At 50.9% G+C, this 20,108-nt stretch overlaps 1 protein-coding gene across 1 annotated transcript; it reads right to left on the bottom strand.

Moving 5' to 3' along the window:
* Window positions 1-13,752, bottom strand: TSKS (testis specific serine kinase substrate). The gene is made up of 11 exons (XM_045890434.2): window positions 13,583-13,752; window positions 12,931-13,156; window positions 5,205-5,300; window positions 4,920-5,003; window positions 4,499-4,582; window positions 3,662-3,948; window positions 2,942-3,136; window positions 2,327-2,500; window positions 1,484-1,619; window positions 297-421; window positions 1-167 (listed from the first exon to the last, which is right to left on the bottom strand). The coding sequence occupies exons 1-11, from the start codon at window positions 13,750-13,752 to the stop codon at window positions 11-13; spliced, it is 1,734 nt and encodes a 577-aa protein (XP_045746390.1). The 3' UTR covers window positions 1-10.
* Window positions 13,753-20,108: the final 6,356 nt, after the last annotated feature.

Below are 20,108 nucleotides of genomic sequence, written 5' to 3' on the forward strand. Positions count from 1 at the left end.
GAGAGGCCATTTATTGTTCAGGGGTTGGGCCCCCACATTTTGGGGGAATCCCCCCACTACTTCCTCCCCCCATTGTCCCCGTGGACCCCTCAAGTGGCAGGTTGCTGAGTTGATCGTGGAGGGAGCACATCTTCAAGTGTAGATAGTCCAGAGTGGCCACCTTCTCCCTGTAATGACCGAGAGTGGGGAGCTGGGACTGATGAGGCCAGATGCCATGGGGCTGGAGTGAAGAGGGTGACTCAGGCCCTTTCCCCAAGACCTCACCCTCCTCCCATGCCCTCAGCCTCCTTCCTCACTCCGGCTTCATCTTGTCCGTCAGCAGCAGGTTCTTGGCCCGCAAGGCTTCGTCTTGGGCCAGCCGAAGGGTGGAGCTCAGGGCCTCTGCCCTGACGTGTTTGGCCAAGGCCTGGCGCTCCAGCTCCTGGGGAGAGGAGTGTAGGCGCGGCTGGGCTTGCCGGACTGGGCTGGGGGTGGAGGGGGAACTGGATCGCGGAGGGCAAGGGGCATGGGGCCCGTGGGGCCCACGTTCCTCCCCCAGGGCATCCCATCATACTTCGGGGCCTGAGACTGACCCCAGCATCCCACAATGTGCTGGCTTTCCAAATTCCCATTGTGTGCTAACCCTGTGTCTGTCCCACTGTGTGTCCCCTAATGTACTGGCTTTCTATGTCCCAGCAAGCACTATATCAGCACCTAACATATTGTCCCCTAATGCCCATGAACTGTCATGCATTTGATATGTGTCTGGGCCCCAGTGTCCCATCATATCCCATTATGTGGTGAACTTCTACATCCCCTAATTCGTAAGACCCCACATCTCTTCATCTATTAGACCAGCATCTCAGTTAACAATAATAGTCCACAGAGCCCTCGTTCCTTATATTCCCCAGTGTCCCAGGCATCATGTCCTATCATGTGTCAATCCTATAGCTCTGCCACATCAGTGTCTGTCTCACTTACTGCAAACTTGGACCCCATCATACATGAGGCCAGTATCCCATAATACATTAGATATCTATGTTTCAGAATGTACACAGGCCTCAAGTCCCGTCAGCTACTGGGCGTGAGCCTGGGATGCAATGCCTCGTGAAGAGCTATAGCTCCAATTCCCATAATGCATTACCTTCTGATGACCTCTCTTTGCTGGGTCCCCTGTCTAACCTCAATGATCCCATATTGCCTCTCTTAAGGTCTATAGAAAATCAGGCTTATATTCCATGAAGCTATAGACTGGTGTCTGTTTCCTGCACCCCACAGTGCACCAGATCCAACGTGTCATCGTGCTTTGGGCCCAAGGCCATCACCCCGGGTTCCATAATGATTGACCTATGACTTACCACTAAACTGCTTCCCCATCCCCCCATGCTGCCCACAGCTTACTGCTTCCCGTCCTGCCACACCCCAACAGTATCCTTGTGTCCGGGGCTCCCCTCCCGCTCCCCTGACAGAAAAGTGGGCCATGATGGCCTATGGTTCCTGGTACCAGAATCTTCTTGTGTAGCCTCTGGCAGCTGGGGCAGGCGGGAGCCAGGCCTCTCTGCTTCACCTCGTCCACTAGTGGGGTCAGTGCGCGCTCCAGCAGCTGCTGCAGGGACTCTGTGGACAGCTGTGACCCCTGGCTGAGGGAGGGGCCATCACCAGGTGTAAGAAGCCTAGTACCAACTCCATTCACAGATGCCCCATTCCCAGCCGCCCCGCCTCCACCCAGATCCTGCCTCCACTATGCACCCATGCAACCTTCCCACCATGCACTGGGGCCAACCTACAGTGCATCAGGTTTCCTTTGTTTTCACAGTGTGAGTTCCTACAATGCCTGGGGATTCCCACTCCCAAAGGGTACCAGACAGCCCTTGGTTCATAAAAAAAACAAAAACAAAAAACATTTCCCACAATGAACTAGTTAAACGTGATCCCATATTGTACTGGAAGTCCCTCACTTCCCAATACGGACCAAGCACGGTACCCCTTGGTTGTCCAAAGCACCAAGGTCTCACCTTTCCCACAATGCACGGAGAAACCCTGCCTCCCACCAAGTGCCACATCCCAACCTTCCCACAATGCGCTAGAAATCCAGGATGCTCGAAAGGTATCAAAACTTGTGTTCCAGAAGACACTGACTTCACTTTGTAGGGAGGGGGGAAAATCTGGCTGCCATAACGCAGCAGGACTAGCCTGTCCTAAAATGCATGGGGATATCCTATAACCTGAAGTGAACCCCGTGCCCCCCCTCCGCCTCCACCCCCTGCTCTTGGTCAGTGCCCCATCTTCAATGTGCTGTCAACATGACCCAGAATGCACCAGGCCCCGCCAGGCCCCGTCCCCTTACCTGGCATAGCGGGCACAGGAGCCTTGGGGCGGCCGATCCAGGTTCATGGAGAGGTCAGACCCTCTTCGAGAGCTCTGAAATTGCCGCCCCAGCTCCTCCAGAATAGGTTTCACTGGGCCCAGTCCCTCCAGGTCGCTCCTCAGTGAAGCCACAGACACTGCTGATCGCTCCACCCTGAGGTGTGAGAGTAACCCGTGCTGCGTGCTGCGAGGTCGCCTCTCCAACAGTAAAGTCCTCTCCGCACTCCACCCTTTATCAGCCCAGCTCCTCGGTTCGCATCTAGTCTGCAATACTCCCGCCACGCCCGCCCCTCTCTGCTCTGATTGGCCCTTCCTTTGTGTTTTAAGTCCTGGAGTGCCCCTCCCTGTTCTCTCAATGGCTTTCCCCCTTCTGACTTGACTCCTCCCTTTGTCCTTTTAAGGTATGGAACTCGACCCTTCTCTAGTTGGCCCCGCCCTTCCGTCCTTATTGGGTATAGCACGCCCCCTACCTTCTAATTAGAGCTTCCTCCTGCCAGTCCACGGTCTCTACCGCTAGGCCCCAGCTGATTGGCCCATCACTTTCCTTCAAGGCCCCGCCCCCCACCCCTGGCCGTGCCCTCGCCTTGGTTCTTACATGGTGCACAGCTCGTCCGCCCGGCCCCGCAGCTCCTGCAGGCCCCGCGCCGCCTGCGCCTGCTCACGCTGCGCCCGCTCCCACTGGCCCAGGAAGCCGTCGAGCCTGCCGCCCAGGCCCCCGAGCAGCCGCAGGGCCTCCTGCACCGCTCCCTCCTCCTGATGCCAGCGGGCAGTCAGCGAGGACACCTCCCTCCTGGAGAGGCAGAGGTAAGGATCCGGTCAAGGCTCAGGTTTGGACACGTCCCCGGCAGCCCCGCCCCGCCCATGGCTCTGGACCCATCCAGCCCCCAGATTCTCCTGTCCTGTCCATTTCTTGTAATCCTCCCATGTCCTACAGAACCCTGCCTCTATCCCCTTATCCGGCGTCCTGGCCCTTCCCTGGTCTTGCCCCCCAGCTCCATATCAGTTCCACCAGACAAAAAGGCACCGCTCACCCCAACTTTGTCCCCTTGAAGTTGGAGCCTCCGAGGACCTCTCGCCTACCCAAACCCACCCACCCTAGTTTCACCAGACGCGGACCTCCCTTCGGCCAACCCTATACTCAAACTCAGTTCTTTGAAGTCCGGCCTTTCCAGGTCACCATTCCCAACGCACTCCCTCCTAGGCTCTTTGAGGCTCCACCTCCTAGGCCCTGTCCCCAAAGATCTTCGAGGTTCCACCGCCGGACCCACCCATTTTAGCTCCTTGAGGCTTCACACCGCCCCCCTTTCCCACTCGCCTCAGCTCCTCAAGGCCAACGGAGACCTTCTGTATCTCCTGCTCGCTTATGATGGGGCCCTCCCCTGCCCGGGGCCCCATACCCCAGCCGCCTGGGGCCATGCTGCGCGGTCGTGGGGGTTCGTCGGGGCTCCCTGGAGGGCCAGAGCAGCCAGGGGACTGGTTGGTGGGGCCCAGGCCATGCCGAGAGAGGCCAGCGTCCAGCTTCTGCTCCAGCTCTCGCAGCTCGGCCTCCTGCCTCCGCGGGGTCTCATCCTGCAGTTGCCGCTGGAGGTAACGCAGCTTCTCCTGGGCAGGGGAGGAAGGCAGGGTTACAGCGTCTAGACCCTTGCCTCCCACAGCCGCCTCCACCCTCAAAGCTGCCCACTGAATCCCCGAGATTGGAAAGTAAATGGATGTGGAATAGAATATCGGGAAGTCCCGCTTCAAGTCTAAATGGACTCTTGACTGCTGTTACTAGGGAGGCTTGTCCCATTTGAAGCCTAGCTGGAGGCCGATTCACTTTAACCTCCGAATGCCTGCCTCCATGTCTCCATCCAGCCCTCCACCCCCACTCCAGTTCTCCGTGGTGTCAAATTCCAGTCCCTCCTGTTTAGGAAGGACAGTGGAAGATTTTCCAACATTTTGCTGGGAAGTGAGTGGGAATGTGGGCAGGACAGGCATTCCTGCTCAAAGTCCGACACAAATCACTCACCGAATGTGACTGTGCATGGAGGAATATGACCATGAATGTGAAGGGGCGAGTGTGGTGGTGGGGGTGGCAGGGCGGGAAGTCCCACCTGAAGTCTACCTCAAGTACCTCGTGCGTCTGAGCCTCTTCCCCAAATCCCCCCCTCACCTCCAGCAGGGCAGAGTTCTGCTTCAGGACGTTGGTTTTTATTTCAGCATCTTGCACCGACCAGGTCACCTTCCGGCAGTTCTCCTGGGTCAGGACACCAAGGCAGGGGCCCTGCCTTCCCATTCCAGTTCCGCCTCCCAACCCCTACCCTCGCTAGTTTAATATAGGCTCCAACCCCTCCGACAAGACACACCCACTTCTTCCCCGGAAGCCTGCCTTCTGCTCATTGGTCTGTCCCTTATCCACCTGGTTCCCTTGGCGTAAGGCAGGGCTTTCTCCTTAGACCCCCTCCCAGGCTACTTGCCCACTTCCACCTCGCTCTGGTCTATGACTCCATGCCTCCTCACATTTCTTCCCGCCCTCACTTCTTCCTACTTCCGCTCCCTTCTCCCCACCCCACTCTTGCCGCCCAGCCACTCACCTTGAGTTGACTACAGTACCCTTCTAGTTCTTCCGCTTCTTGTCGCCTTCTTTCTAGATTCTCACTCAGCACAGAACACTCACTCTGGCGCACAGAATGGAGGAGAGGTTAGCCGGGTCACAGGGAATACCCCCTGGGGAGGAGAGGCTGGGCCCGGGGAAGGTCCCTTTCCCTTCTGAGCCCCAACCATCCAACCCGGGCAGTGGGTACACTGCGTTGGAGGAGAGCTGTAAGAGGGGAACGTGGCTGTGGAGGAAAAAGAGGTGTTTGGGGGGGTCCCCCCACCTGCAGCGTCTGCACATGCTGGTTAACCCTGGTGGTCTTTTCCTTCAAGCTGGTGATGGAGTCTTTGGCACGGACCAATCCACTGTTGACCCCACTCTGGGGAAAGAATGGGAGAAGGTGGGTCAGTGGGTGTGTGGGAGCAAGAAAAAGGTCCAGAACTGGGAGGAGGCCCGGTTTACACCTCGATTCTGCCCTGGAATGGCTGTGTGACCTCGGGCCAGGGCTGCACCTCTTTGATTCTTGGTATTCCTGCTCCATAAAACCGGGGGGTGGGCTCGTTTTCTGCTTGGTGGAATGGAAGGAAAATAAGTAGGATCCAGGAGGGAGTGGGAGGTTGGGGGTGCACTCAGACACATGGGAGAAGGATGGTCTCAACCAAACAGAGATAAATGCCCCTGGGATCCACAGACATAAATAAGATAAACTGTTAAAACACATGCTGTCTTTCACTCTGGGCACTGGAAACAAATTTTAAGATAACCCACTTTCCAGATATAAGCACTCACTACGCACCAGGCCAAACACACACATTTTCCCTTTTATTCCTCAAAGGCACACCTCCTGAGGTCATTTGGCCCATTTTGCAAATGAGGAAAATGAGGCTTAGAGAAGCAAGACCCCTTTACACAGCCCATGAGATGGCCTTGTCGGAAATGAAACCCAGAGCCTTTGTTTTAAACCATGACACCACACAGCCTCTGATCATCCCCACTTTATATCGCCAGCAAATGCTCTGTGACTCATGCCAAGCAAACTATGGCTCAAGGGGGCTGCATGTGGCAGGATCCACTCTCTGCTCTTTCACGTTTACAGAGGAGTTAGCCCGGCACATGACTATACAGCCAAAGACTACATTTCCCAGACTCCCCCGCAAGTAGGTGTAGCCATATGACAAAGTTTCAGCCAATGGGATGTGAGTAGCAAGTTGTAGGCAATTTCTAAGTCATGCCTTTATTAAAGGAAAAGAGGGGGGGCGCCTGGGTGGCTCAGTCGTTAAGCGTCTGCCTTCGGCTCAGGTTATGATCCCAGGGTCCTGGGATCGAGTCCCACATCGGGCTCCTTGCTCCGCGGGGAGCCTGCTTCTCCCTCTCCTGCTCCCCCTGCTTGTGTTCCTGTTCTCGCTGTCTCTCTCTGTCATATAAATAAATAAAATCTTAAAAAAAAAAAAAAAAAAGAAAGAAAAGAAAAGAGGGGAAATGTCCCACTTTCTTTCTTCTTACTGGCTGGAATGCAAAGTTGATGGCTAAAGGCTGAGCAACCATCTTGGACCAGTTGGAGGATGCAACAAGATAGAAGCCTGAATCCCCAACACTGTGGAGCCCGTGTACTCAAATTCCAATCACTTGTGAAGACTTACAAGTGAGAGAGAACATTTTGTATCTTGCCTAACTGCTGCTATTTTGTGTCTTTTTGTTACGGCAGCCAAACTTGTGACTTAATATCTGAACCGCCAGAACACAGGAGCCTGTAACCTGCTGCATTTGAAGAGCAAGCCTGCTATGCTTGTTGAGACTTTTATGTGAGACAACTATCTTACTTTAGCCAGTTACTTTGGTTTCCTTCAGAGTTGCTGAACTAATAACACAAAAAGAGAAAAGAGAGGACAATTTCCTCCATTGTAAGATAGGGACAGCATCATGTTTCTGGAATGATTGCTCTGGAGAACAGGTATGAAAAGAAATATGGTATTAAGGTGAAGTAAGTAAAATAGTGGAACCCCAAAATTCCACCCCTCCATAAAAAAAATGAAAAAACTGCCCAAACCTGTAAGAGCTTAGTAATTGGGGAGACACAACCGGTATAAATATATATATTCACCAAACAGAGCTTTAAAATGCATGAAAAAGGGGCACCTGGGTGGCTCAATCAGTTAAGCGTCCAACTCTTGGTTTTGGCTCAGATCATGATCTTATGGGTGGTGAGATCAAGCCCTGTGTCAGGCTCTGCACTCAATGGGGAGTCTGCTTGAAGGTTCTCTCCCCTGCCCCCCGCCAGTGCGCACACACACACACGCTCTCTTTCTCTCAAATAAATAAATCTTTAAGAAAAAGATTCTCTCCCTCTTCCTCTGCCCCTCCCCCCGGTCTCTCTCTCTCTAAAAAAAAAATCTTAAAAATAAGTCAATATAGAAAGAAATTTGGGGAACTAACAAATCTAGGGAAACTAAACACACTCATAAACAACCAATGAGTAGAAAAATGAAAGAAAAAATATTAAACACTTTGGGATAAAGGAAAGTGAAAACACAACATCCAAAAACTTATGGATGCAGTGAAAGCAGTACTTTGAGGGAAATTCAGAGCTCTAAACACCTTCGAAAAAGAAGAAAGAACTCATAGCCAATAACCTAACTTTCCTCCTTAAGAAACTAGAAAAAGAAGAGCAAGACAAACCCAAAGCTAGCAGAAGAAGCAATAAAGACTGGAGTGCACAAACACTGAAATCGAGAATAGATGAAATCAACAAAACTGGAAGTTGGTTTTTGAAAAGATCAACACAATTTACAGATCTATAGCAAGACTGACCACGGAAGAGAAGACTCAATAAAATCAGGAAGGAAAGAGGGGACATTGCTACCAAGATTAGGGAAAGAAAAAGGACTATAAGAGAATACTATGAACAGGGCACCTGGCTGGCTCAGTCAGTGGAGTGTGCAACTCTTGATCTCAGGGTTGTGAGTTCAAGCCCCATGTTGGGTGTAGAGATTGCTTAAAAATAAAATACTTTTTATTTATTTATTTTTATTTTTTTTTTGTATTTTATTTTATTTAAAGATTTTATTTATCTGACAGAGAGAGACACCGAGAGAGGGAACACAAGCAGGGGGAGTGGGAGAGGGAGGAGCAGGCTCCCCGCTGAGCAGAGAGCCCGATGTGGGGCTCGATCCCAGGACCCTGGGATCATGACCTGAGCCGAAGGCAGACGCTTAATGACTGAGCCACCCAGGTGCCCCTATTTTTTTGTATTTTAGAGAGAGAGCACAAGTGGGGGGAGGAGCAGAGAGAGAGGGACAAGCAGACTCTGTGTTGAGCATGGAGCCCAACGTGGGGCTCAATCCCACGACCCTGAGATCATGACCTGAGCCAAAATCAAGAGTTGGACGCTTAACCAACTGAGCCACCCAGGCACCCCAAAATATTTTTTAAAAAGGGACTACTATGAACACTTGTGTACCATCAGATTTGACTATTTTGATGAAACAAGGAAATTCCTAGAAACACACAAACTATCAAAAGTGATTCAAAGAGAACTCGGACATCTGTATAGACCATTAAGTAAAGAAATTGAGTTAGTTCCAACAAAGAAAAGCCCAGTACCAGATGGCTTCACTAGTGAATTCTACCAGTCATTTTAAGAAAGAATTGCCATCAATGCAACTCCAACTCTTCAAAAACAAAAATAGAAGAGGAGGGATCAGTTCCTAACTCATTCTATGTGGTCAGTGTTACCCTAGTACCAGAACCAAAGACATTCCAAGAAAATAAAACTAGAACCCAATATCCCTTCTGAATACAGCCACAAAATCCTCAACAAAAGTCTAGCAAACCAAATCCAGCAGCATAAAAACAAGGATTTACACCATGACCAAGTAGGATTTATCCTACAAATGCAAGTTTGGTTAACATGAAAATAAATTTTTTTTAAAGATTTTATTTATTTGAAAGAGAGAGAGAGTGAGAGGGAGAACACAAGCAGAAGTGGGAGAGGGAGAAGCAGGCTTCCCGCTGAGCAGGGAGCCTGATGTGGGGCTTGATTTCCAGGACCATGGGATCATGACCTGAGCCGAAGGGAGACGCTTAACGACTGAGCTACCCAGGCGCCTGAAAATAAATTTTTAAATCCATATGAAAATCAATGTAATATATCAATAGAATAAAAGAAGAAAACACACATAGTCATGTCAATAGGAATAGCATTTGACAAAATCTGACACTTTCATAATAAAAACACTCATCAACTGGAAATAGAAGGGAACTTCCTCATCCTGATGAGTGGCTTGTACAAATAACCCCCCACAAAATACTGTGTTTTGAAATATGTCCACAAATTCTTTGATGCCCCTTTAAAATGAGGAGCCTTATCCCCCTCACTTGAGTGTGAACTGGACTTAGTGACTCTCACACGTAGTAAACAGAATCAGGCAGAAGTGATGGTGTGTGATTTAAGAGACGAGTTCATAAAAGGAACCATGGCTTCCTGCTTGCCCTCTCTTGCTCTGGGGAGTAACTGCCATGTCATAAGCAGCCACTTGTGGGGAGCCCCATGGGGCCAGGAAATGAGTCTCCCACTAAGAGCCGTGTGAATGTGGATGAGCAACCTCCAGCCCCAGTCAAGCCTTCAGATGACTGCAGCCCCTACTGAAAGTTTGACTCCAACCTCATGAGGGATCCTGAGCCAGAACCACCCAGCTAAGCCATTCCAGGTTGTTTGGTTGAAGTTTGGAGATAATTTGTTTCACAGCGATAGCTAACCAATACACAAGTGATATTTTTAACCTAAGACCCCGAGGGTCTTGGGCTTCCTGTAGCCATTCTGGGAAACAAGGAAAGCAGGTCCTGGGGTCAACTCAGTTCTCCCACTTAGTAGTTGTAGGATCTCAGGGAGAGGGTTTCACCTCTCTGCACCTCTGTTACCCTCCCTGTCACATGGAGATGGGGCTAATAGCTAACCTCCCAGGGCTGCTGTTGGAAGGAACACAGGCTGGCTCAGAAAGGCTCTTGGTCAACACTTCTTGAGAAGGGGCAGTTTGGGTCCCTGGAGGTGAGTTTCCGCTTCACTGAGAGCAGATCAGGGGGTGGTGAAGGCAGAGCCTGTCAGCCCTGGCTGAGAAGTGAATGGCATGATGGTGAGGGGGGAGCCAGAGACGGGGACAGATCCCTCCATGGCCACCTGTAGGCTGTAACTCAGCAATCTAACCCCCCCTCTGAGCCTGCTTCAGTTTCCTTTCTCATAAAATGGGAATGATGATACCTTGGCTCAGATGGCAGTGAGGAAGGGTCAACAAGATGGTATGATCGATAAGGCAAACTCAGTGATTAGTGTCAGAGTTGTTAAAAATAATGACAGCAGGGCAGGAATTACCAGGAAGGGGCTTAGCACCAAGATTTTACAGCAGCTTCCAGGAATTCTGCAGAGAGCAAGAGAAGTCCCAAGCAGAGGTCAAAAGCCCTGCCCTGTGCATCTTTGCTTTGATTCACTGACCTTCTCAAAAAGCAATACCACCATCTCAGTTCCTCCTCTGGCCTCATAAAGGTGTCAAAGCTTAAGACAGGAGCCAAAGCCATCTGCTTCGTGTTCTCCTGCTGTTCTCTGTCCAGTCTGGGACTTGTCATCTCAACCACGGTCCCCAGGCATCCAGTTCTCTTCCCTCTCTCTAGTTCTCTGTCCCATGTCTCTCTGGATCTTTGTACCCCTCCCTCTGGTCTCTGTCCCCCACTCCCGGATCTCTGTCCCCTCCCTCTAGTCTCTGCCCCGCGCCCTCTGGTCTCTGCCCCGCTTCCCAGGTCTTTGTCCCCCCACCCCCACCCCGCCGTCTCTACCCCTCTCTCCCTGGGTTTCCGCCCCCTCCTCTCTGCCTGTCTCCAGCGTTCTCTCCTGATGTGGCTCAGGTGCCGAGTGCCAGGATGTGCTCTTGCTGTCCACACTCTCCCTGCTCTGCACATACCCCTGAGTGTTAGCCATCATTACTTTTCCATTTCACAGAGAAAGAACCTGAACCCCCTTGAAGGCTGATTCATCCCTGCAGCCCCAAAGCGAGCTCTCCCCTGGGTGTCACGATCCACTGGGGAACATGACTCAGAAACAGCTCTGGTGGGAGGCAGACTTCTGCAGGTACTGTCTGAGCAATGCTCATAGAGAAGGAGGACACCATTCTGGCAGGGGGAGATGTCTCTCTGCCCTGTTCTCTCCACCTGGCCCTTCTATCCTGGACCCTAGTGCAGTCTCCTGTCCCGCCTCCCTGCCTCCCTGCCTCCAGCCTCTGTCTTCCAAACATCCCCACACCAGCTGCAGAAGAGTCTTCTAGGGAAAGAAAGGACCTTTGCTCTCACATCACCTGGCTTCTAGTCCTCGCCCTGTCTCTCACAGGCTCTCCTACCTTGCAAAGGTCACTCCACCTCTCTGTGCCTATTATTTGTTTTCATCTTTAAACTGGTAATTATACCAGTTCCCTGGCAGAACTTCCAACGGAAGAAAAAGAGACCCTCACCACAGGGACGTGACACAGTGTCTGGTACATAGTGGGTGCCTAGTAAATGGGACTGGAGTCAAAACTCCCAAACTACCCAGGAACCCTCAGTGGCTCCCCATTGCCCTCAGGCACACACCCACATTTCTCAGCCTGTGTGGCCTCTGCCTTCCCCACTCAAGCCTTGTCTCTCTCACACACCACACTCCAGCCCCAGAGACCAGTTTGTAGTTACTCCCATTCTCCAGGCTCTTTTAAACCCCTGTTCTTTTGCACTTAACTGTTCCAGCTAGCTAGAACACCATTCCTTGTCTTCTGCTTGGGGAATGCCTTCCTTATCTTCAAGATCCAGCCTATGTGTTGCCTTTTCTGGAAAGCCTCCCTTGGTCATGGCCAACTGGGCCAAGGCCACCCTCTTTAGTGCTCCCACAGTGACCTCTGTTGCCCCCCAAAAGCACCCAGGGTGCTCCCCCATCTCCTAAGACTGCCTCCACTCCTTATAAGCTGCGTGACCTTGGCTCTGCTATTCAACCTTTCTTAGGCCTCAATATCTTCATCTGTGAAATGGGGATAAATAAAAAACAATAAGCAACACTTTTGGGCTCACGGCTGGCTACTGTGCTAAATAAACATTTTACATGAAGGAGCACCACTTCATTGTCATGACAACCTCATGAAGTGGGTGTGGTTACATCCAGAACTCTGTCTTGCTCTATTTCCTGCTCCTACACCAGGGCCCGGTGCATCGTAGGTATTCAAGACACATTTGTTGGAAGAACAAACGTGCATTTCTGTGTTACAGATGGGGAAACTGAGGCTCCCGGAACATAGAAAGTGCTCAGTAAATGCTACTGAATCTTATTAGCATCATTACGACCATGGTTATTATTCATGTAATTCTCAGAGTCCGTGTCAAGTCCAGTTCAGGGCCTGGTTCAGTGGAAGCCTGGCCGCAATAGAGGTTGGCAGGGAAGTTAAAGGATCAAACCGTAGCACTCCATGCTCTAGCCAGGAATTCTCTAAGTTCCCCCTAGATCTTACTCACCTCCCAGTTTTGCCTCAGATGCTTAGGTGGTCCCCTCAGAGAACTCCTACTACACCGTCAAAGCCCAGGTCCAACACTGCTTCCTCCAGGAAGCATTCTCTGATAGTCCCAGCCTGGTTTGAGTGGCCCTTCTCTGGGAAACCCAGTGTTACCTCAATTATGGAAATTTATCACCACGGTCTGTCTCTGTCACCCCCACCAGACCAGGACCTCCCCAAGTTTGGGAACCTGGCCTGACTCCTAGCTATGGCCCCAGCCTCACCCAGGACATGTGGAAAGGAGTGGATGAACTAAAGACCAATTCCTAGGCAACAAGCATCATTCCACCCAGGATGGAACCGAGTCATGGCTGGCCGTTCGGGGAGAAGGAGGCAGTTCCTGAGGGTCACCAGAACCTTCTCATTCCAAGTCAAGAAGACACCCCTCCCCCCATCCTCAGTATTTGCCCACCACCAGGGTGAAGACGCTCGTCTTCCCCAGCCAGGGCCCCTCACCAGTATTTCCGTGATGTCTGGGTCATCTGAAGCCCAGGGTGGGGTGGGGGAGGCAGGGGGCACCGGCTGGGCAAGCAGGCCACTGTCTTCCGTAGTTGAGTCTGTCCCTGAGGAGTCCGTGGGCTCCATGGCAGCCAGGTTGAGCAGTGACACATTGGTGCAGGCTGAGGACCGTTTGAGGTTCAGGCACCAGTGCATTGGCTCGTGGGACATCCGAGGCTCCACCCTGGGGAGGAGAAGCCAGCAGGGGGCTCAAGGTGCAGGCCCAGGGGGTACGGCCCCTCCCACCTCCCTGTCTCCACACCCCCTGCTCTGACTCCTACCTCACCACCCACTTTCTTCCTCCTCTGTCCCCCCTGCCTAATGTCTTCTTCCTTCTCCCTCCACGCTGCCTACTTCCTTCTCCCTCCATTAGTCCTCCCTCCTTCTCCTGAGTTTTTCCTTCCCCACTGACCTTTTCCTCCCTCCCTTCATCCCCACTACCTTCTTTCTCTCTACCTCCCACACTCTGCCACCACCCTCTTGTCTGCCCTTCCTCTGCCCTCTCCTCTGCTTCCCCTCCCCTTCCTCCAGCACCCACGGTGGGACTCGTGCTCTGTTGGAGGCAGTGATGGGCGCTAGGACCGTCCCCGACAGGGTGCGACAAACCCACCCGTGGAACGACACGGCCTTCTTTTTCTTTGTGATCCCCTTGGCCGGGGTGGTCACCCCCCCAGGAGCCTCGGGGACCAGCTGGGAGCGGCTCTCGACCCCTGCAGGGGGGTCCCCAGCCTCATGGATCTCTTTGGACTGCCAGATTGTCTTCACCACCACGCTCGCCATGGCGTGTGGGGGGCCCTGCTCCCAAGGCCTCCTTCCTCTGAGACTCTCCACCTACTCTGACCAGGGACCCTCAAAATCCCTGTCCCCACAGCCTGCCTCATAAAGGACCCAACCACTGGGCCCCAGTAAGGGGGGGGGGCATAGGAGTAGAAAAAGGTACTGGCTAGCGCATTCCCCCAGGGGGTTTCTGGGAACACCTTCTAGTTCTTTCTTTCTTTTTTTTTTTTTTTATTTGACAGAGAAAGAGAGAGAGAGCACAGGCAAGTGGAGCATTAGGCAGAGGGAGAGGGAGAAGCAGGCTCTCCGCTGAGCAGGGAGCTCGACAGGGTGCTCAATCCCAGGACCCTGGGATTATGACCTGAGCTGAAGGCAGACGCTTAACATACTGAGCCACCCAGGTGCCCCAAACACCTTCAAGTTTTACCAAATATGTCCCTTCCATTAGAATTGCAATGGATTTATTCATTCTAGTCCAGAACTTACAATGGTTGGGCCCACTGGTTCTTGGGAGGAGTTTAACTTCCCTTCCCCTGAGACTGTGGGGTCACCCAACCCCCATTCCTCCATTCATACTTGATTCTTCATGCAGTATCCTAGACTTGGCACTTTCTGGGATCTGGGGAGACCATGGTGAATGAGGATTGAGTCCCAGTACTGGAGGATCCAACATTTTGGGTTGGTTGGGGGGGGGGGGGCGGAGAGCAGGCAGACAACAGACAGAAACAAACCAAAATACCAGATGTTGGCAAGTGATACAAGGAGGATCAACACCAGGGGATGGTGGTGCCTGGGCTCGTGGAAGCCCATCAATTTGCCCACTTGGGATGTGAGCCCTCTATTGCGTGTGGCTCTTGCCTATTAAAAAAAGAAACTAAACAGACATTGAACTATAGTCAATGATAGGCATTTTGAAGGATTTGGGGTTGTAGCAGTTTCCTGGGGCTGCCATAACAAAGTCCCACAGACTAAACAACAGACATTTATTGTCTCCCGGTTCCGGAGGCCAGGAGTCCAAGATCAAGGTGTCGGCAGCTGTGAGGGGGTATCTGTTCCAAGCCTCTCTCCTTGCTTCTGGTAGCTCAGGCATGACTTGGCTTATAGATGTTCCTCTCCTATGTCTTCACATTGTCTTCTCTCTGTATATGTCTATCTCTGCATCTAAGCTTCCCCCATTTTAAGGACATGGTCTTGGGGGCGCCTGGGTCAGTTAAGTGTTTGACTTCGACTCAGGTCATGATTTCAGGGTCCTGGGATTGAGGTCCGCTTTGGGCTCCACATTCAACAGGGAGTCTGCTTCTCCCTGTGCCCCTCCCCCTGCTCGTGCGCGCGGGCTCTCTCACTAAAATAAATACATAGGGCGCCTGGGTGGCTCAGATGGTTAAGCGTCTGCCTTCGGCTCAGGTCATGATCCCAGGGTCCTGGGATCGAGTCCCACATCAGGCTCCCTGCTCCCTGGGGAGTCTGCTTCTCCCTCTGCCTCTCTCTCTGTCTCTCATGAATAAATAAATAAAATCTTAAAATAAATAAATAAATACATAAAATCTTTTTTTTTTTTTTAAAGATTTTATTTATTTATTTGACAAAGAAAGACACAGCGAGAGAGGGAACACAAACGGGGAGTGGGAGAGGGAGAAGCAGACTCCCTGCCGAGCAGGGAGCCCGATGCGGGACTTGATCCTGGGACTCCAGGATCATGACCTGAGCCGAAGGCAGTCGCTTAACCAACTGAGCCACCCAGGCGCCCAATACATAAAATCTTAATAAAAAAAAAGGACATGGTCGTGGTGCCTGGCTGGCTCAGTAGGAGGAGCATGTGACTCTTGATCTCAGGGTCATGAGTTTGAGCCCCATGTTGGGTGTAGAGATTACGTAAATGCATGAATAAATAAACTTAAGAAAAAATAAGGACACGGTCATCCTGGATTAGGGCCCACTCACATCACCTCAACTTAACCTGATCATCTGCAAAGACCCTATGTCAAAATAGTCAAATTCACAAGTCCTGCGGGTTTAGGACTTCGACATGGAGACAGGATGATGTTAGGACACAACTCAACCCACAACAGAGATGAGCTGCATTGATGTCTGAAACTTATCTTTTGTACGCATCAAAACATGAAATGGATCGATGGAAGGAGGGAGGGAAGGCCAGATGGAGAAATATGTGCTAGATCAAGTGGAGTACGATGTTAATAATAGAGTGGAGGTTGAGAGGGAGGTTATTTGCATGTTCACTGTACAGATGTTTCAACTCTGAATATTTAGAAATTTTCATAATAAAATGTTGGGGTAGAAACTTGGTGATGGGCATGAAATGGTCTGATGAGGACAGCTTGCTTTAAAATAATCCAGTAGGGGGGTTGCCTGGGTGGCTCAGTCGGTTAAGCCTCTGCCTTCGGATCAGGTTATGATCCCAGGGTCCTGGGATCAAGCCCCCCGTCGGGCTCCCTGCTCAGCAGGGAGCCTGCTTCTCCCTCTCTCTCTGCCTGCCGCTCTGCCTACTTGTGTTCTCTTTCTTTGTCAAATAAATAAAATCTTAAAAAAAATAATAATAAAGAAAAAAAAAAGTGCCCTGGTATGTGGGGGGGATGGACTGTGTGTGGCCAGGATGGAAGCAGGGAGAGTCGTGAGGGACATCACTGCAAGATTCTGGGTAAGAGATGATGGTGATGGTGGTCTGCATGGGGTGAGAGAGTGGCGACAGAGGGAGCTGGCTGACTTCAGATGTGTTCTACCCTTAGTTTGGGGTGAGGGACAGGGAAGGCTTCTGGCAAGAGTGCCTGGGGGAATCATGGAGGGCCCATTTGCCCAAATGGGAAGACTGGGGATGAATACAGTTTTTCTGGAGAAAATCAAGAGTTGGTTTGCTGAGGCCAGATTCTTAGAAGTTATTGCTGGTTCAATCCATGAAATCCTTGAGAGCCCTTGGGGTTTCCTCTTAATGCTCCATCTTAAAGCCAAAAAGGGTCTGCTCAAAGCTCATTAGACCCCCCCATATGTGGACTTGTTCGTAGTCTGGTCTTAAAACCTAACAGTAGGTAAGCCTCTGAGCTCCTGAACCCCATCATGATCTTGCTCAAATCAGCCCTGTAATTGTTTTTAATTTTTAAAAAAGATTTTATTTATTTATTTATTTGGCAGGGAGAGACAGAGCGAGAGAGGGAACACAAGCAGGGGGAGTGGGAGAGGGAGAAGCAGGCCTCCCGCAGAGCAGGGAGCCTGACGCAGGGCTCGATCCCAGGACCCTGGGATCATGACCCGAGCCGAAGGCAGAGGCTTAACAACTGAGCCACCCAGGTGCCCCTGTTTTTAATTTTTTTTTAAACTGTCCTATAATTCTATGCTGTCCAAGTTCACAGCCATGATCAATGGCCTGTGGCTACTAAGTGCTACAATGTGGTGAGTCTCAACCAAGATGTGCTATAAATAGAAAACACAGATTTCAAAGATTTAGGAAAATTAGGGACACCTGGGGGGCTCAGTCAGTTAAGCGTCTGCCTTTGGCTCAGGTCATGATCCCAGGATCCTGGGATCTAGCCCCGCGTCAGGCTCCCTGCTCCGCGGGAGGCCTGCTTCTCCCTCTCCCACTCCCCCCTGCTTGTGTTCCTTCTCTCCCTTTGTCTCTCTGTCAAATAAATAAATAAAATCTTTAAAAAAAAAAAGGCATGGGAAAATTAAAATGGCAAATATGTTGCAATGACAATATTTGGGTATATTAGGTTAAATACAATATATTATTAAAATTATATATTAAAATTAATTTCACCTTTTTGAAAACTTTTCTAAAAAATGTGGCTGGAGTAAATTGAAAATTATATATGTGGCTCCCACTGTATTTCTATTTGTATGTACTGCTCTAATTCAACAGGGTTTAGCACATGAGTTCCTTGGGGGCCGGGGGGGCATGTGTGCCCCCACACAGGATTAAACAATCCCAGGTTTTCCAGAAGGTTAAATTGGCCTTCCCAATCTGACTCCCTATTAGAACTTTGCTTTAGGCCCAGTCTTAAAAATTAAGTTTTAGCTACCTCATGGGCTCTGGAGTTGGGTGTGTGTGGCGGGAGGACTGAGTTCCCCCACCTATCTATGACACGACCTTATTTCTTTTCTTTTTAAAAGATTTTATTTATTTATTTGACAGAGAGAGATAGCGAGAGCAGGAACACAAACAGGGGGAGTGGGAGGGAGAAGCAGGCTTCCAGCAGAGCAGCAGGGAGCCTGATGCAGGACTCGATCCCAGGGTCCTGGGATCATGACCTGAGCTGAAGGCAGCCACTTAACGACTGAGCCAGGCAGGTGCCCCTACAGGACCTTATTTCAGGACATCCTTCCCCCCACACACTGACAAACCAGAGTTAACTCCATCTGGCCCCAGGGCTCTGGGTGAAGGGTGGAAGGTGGTGGGTGACAGCGAGGTGGAAAGTTGAGGCAGGGAAGACACACTTGGACGCACTTTTCTGCTCTTGGGACTCTCCATGTCTCTCATCATCACATCCCTCAAAAAGAGGACAAGTTCAAACCCCATTACTAATATATATTTTTAAAAGTATTATCCTTAGGGAGAAAGTTGTTTTTTTTTTTTTTTTAAGATTTTATTTATTTATTTGACAGAGAGAAACACAACACAAGCAGGGGGAGTGGGAGAGGGAGAAACAGGCCTCCTCCCATTGAGCAGGGATGTATGGCTGGATTAGGGGCTCCATCCCAGGACCCTGGGATCATGACCTGAGCTGAAGGCAGATGTCTAATGACTCCCATCCAAGAGCCCTGGGAGAAAGTTTCTTCCCCATGTCATGAGTGGGTCCCTCCAGTCCTTTCAATGCTTAATGTATCTTTCCATGAAAAGGACTTTTTCCAACTCACATTCCTATTAATTGTTTGTTGTTTTTAACGGGCTGCTGTCTGTTCTTTAGAGGAAGACAGCACCCCCAGCCCATATTAGGAATGGACTCTCCTGGTCACTAAAACAGCTGAGCATGTCCTTCCTCCTAGAACCCAGAATGATTTCCCCAAGACCCATGGAAACCCAAATGGACAACCGATCCATTAAACCCGGAAGGCATGCCTCGGCTCTTGTCCTGGTCCCCATCCCGTCCCTACCCTCCCCCCTCCGGGATTCAGAGTGGAAGTTCACAGGATCCAGGACACTCCCTTAAGGCTCGTTCCAAGAATACTAGACTTCTGAGATTAGAAAAGTGATGTGGGGTTTAGTTCCTCTAAATAACAGAAATGGACTCAAGTTCCCTTTGCCCCAAATTTCTCAGTAGCCGGGGGCATCATAGTTCCTGAGGCTTTGCCTTCCCCAAAACCAATCAAAGAGGGTCTAGGGGTGCTAAGGGTGGTGGTCTGGCCAAACCAACAGATTCATCTTCCTTTTAACCAGCGTTCTTCAGTACCAGGTCCCATTTTTTTTTTTAAGATTTTATTTATTCATTTGAGACACAGAGAGAGAGAGAGAGAGAGAGAGAGAGAGAGAGAGCATGAGCAGGGGGAGAGGCAGAGGGAGAGGGAGAGGCAGGCTCCCCACCGAGCCAGGAGCCCAATGTGGGGCTCGATGTGGGGCTCGATCCCAGGACGCTGGGATCACGACCTGAGCCAAAGGCAGACGCCTAACCATCTGAGCCACCCAGGTGCCCCACCAGGTCCCATTCTTGCTCAGGAGGAACTCCCAAGTTTGGTGGAGGAGCGATTCACGATTTTGATTTGATAACTGTAGAATGGCGTTATGGTTACAAAAAAAAAACAAACAAAACAAAAACAAAACCAAAAAACATTGTATATTGGAAAGTGGTTAAAAAACAAAATATAGTTTAAATCCCCTCTGTCATTCTGAGCTGTGTCACCTTGGGCAAGTAAGTCATGCAACCTCTCTGGACCTCAGGTTTAAGGTCTGCCTAATGGGGCTAGATTTAAATTACTGTTTCCTCGGTTCTGAGAAATTAGGTTTCGACATCTCAGCCGCTAGACACGGGAGGGGGAGGGGTAAGGGAAGACTTCCTGGCAGATTTAAGGAGCCGGGGGTGGAAGAGAGGAGGGAGAAAGGGAAACAGGGGGACGCTTGCGCAGTAAACACCTCACATTTTCTTGCCCCTCCCAACCACTTCTCTGCAGCAGGGAATTGCAGGCGACGCTCCACCTATCCTAGCCCAGCTGAGTGACAACCCCCGTTTCCCTTCCTTCTCTACCTATGATCTCCCTTCTCCCGCCCCCACAACCGCCCAGTTGGGGGCGGGAATAGAGCAAATCTGGCGAATCCGCGGCGCCTGCGTGGGCTATCTGCCTGCTCATTGGTCAGGATCAACGCAAGTCCCGCCTGCCCGAGCCCACTCCCCCGCCTTCCTTCATGTCAATCCCTC

The sequence above is a fragment of the Mirounga angustirostris genome, unplaced genomic scaffold (assembly GCF_029215605.1).
Source record: "Mirounga angustirostris isolate CCGP_5_RB_7025 unplaced genomic scaffold, mMirAng1.0.hap1 SCAF_16, whole genome shotgun sequence".
Lineage (NCBI taxonomy): Eukaryota > Metazoa > Chordata > Mammalia > Carnivora > Phocidae > Mirounga > Mirounga angustirostris.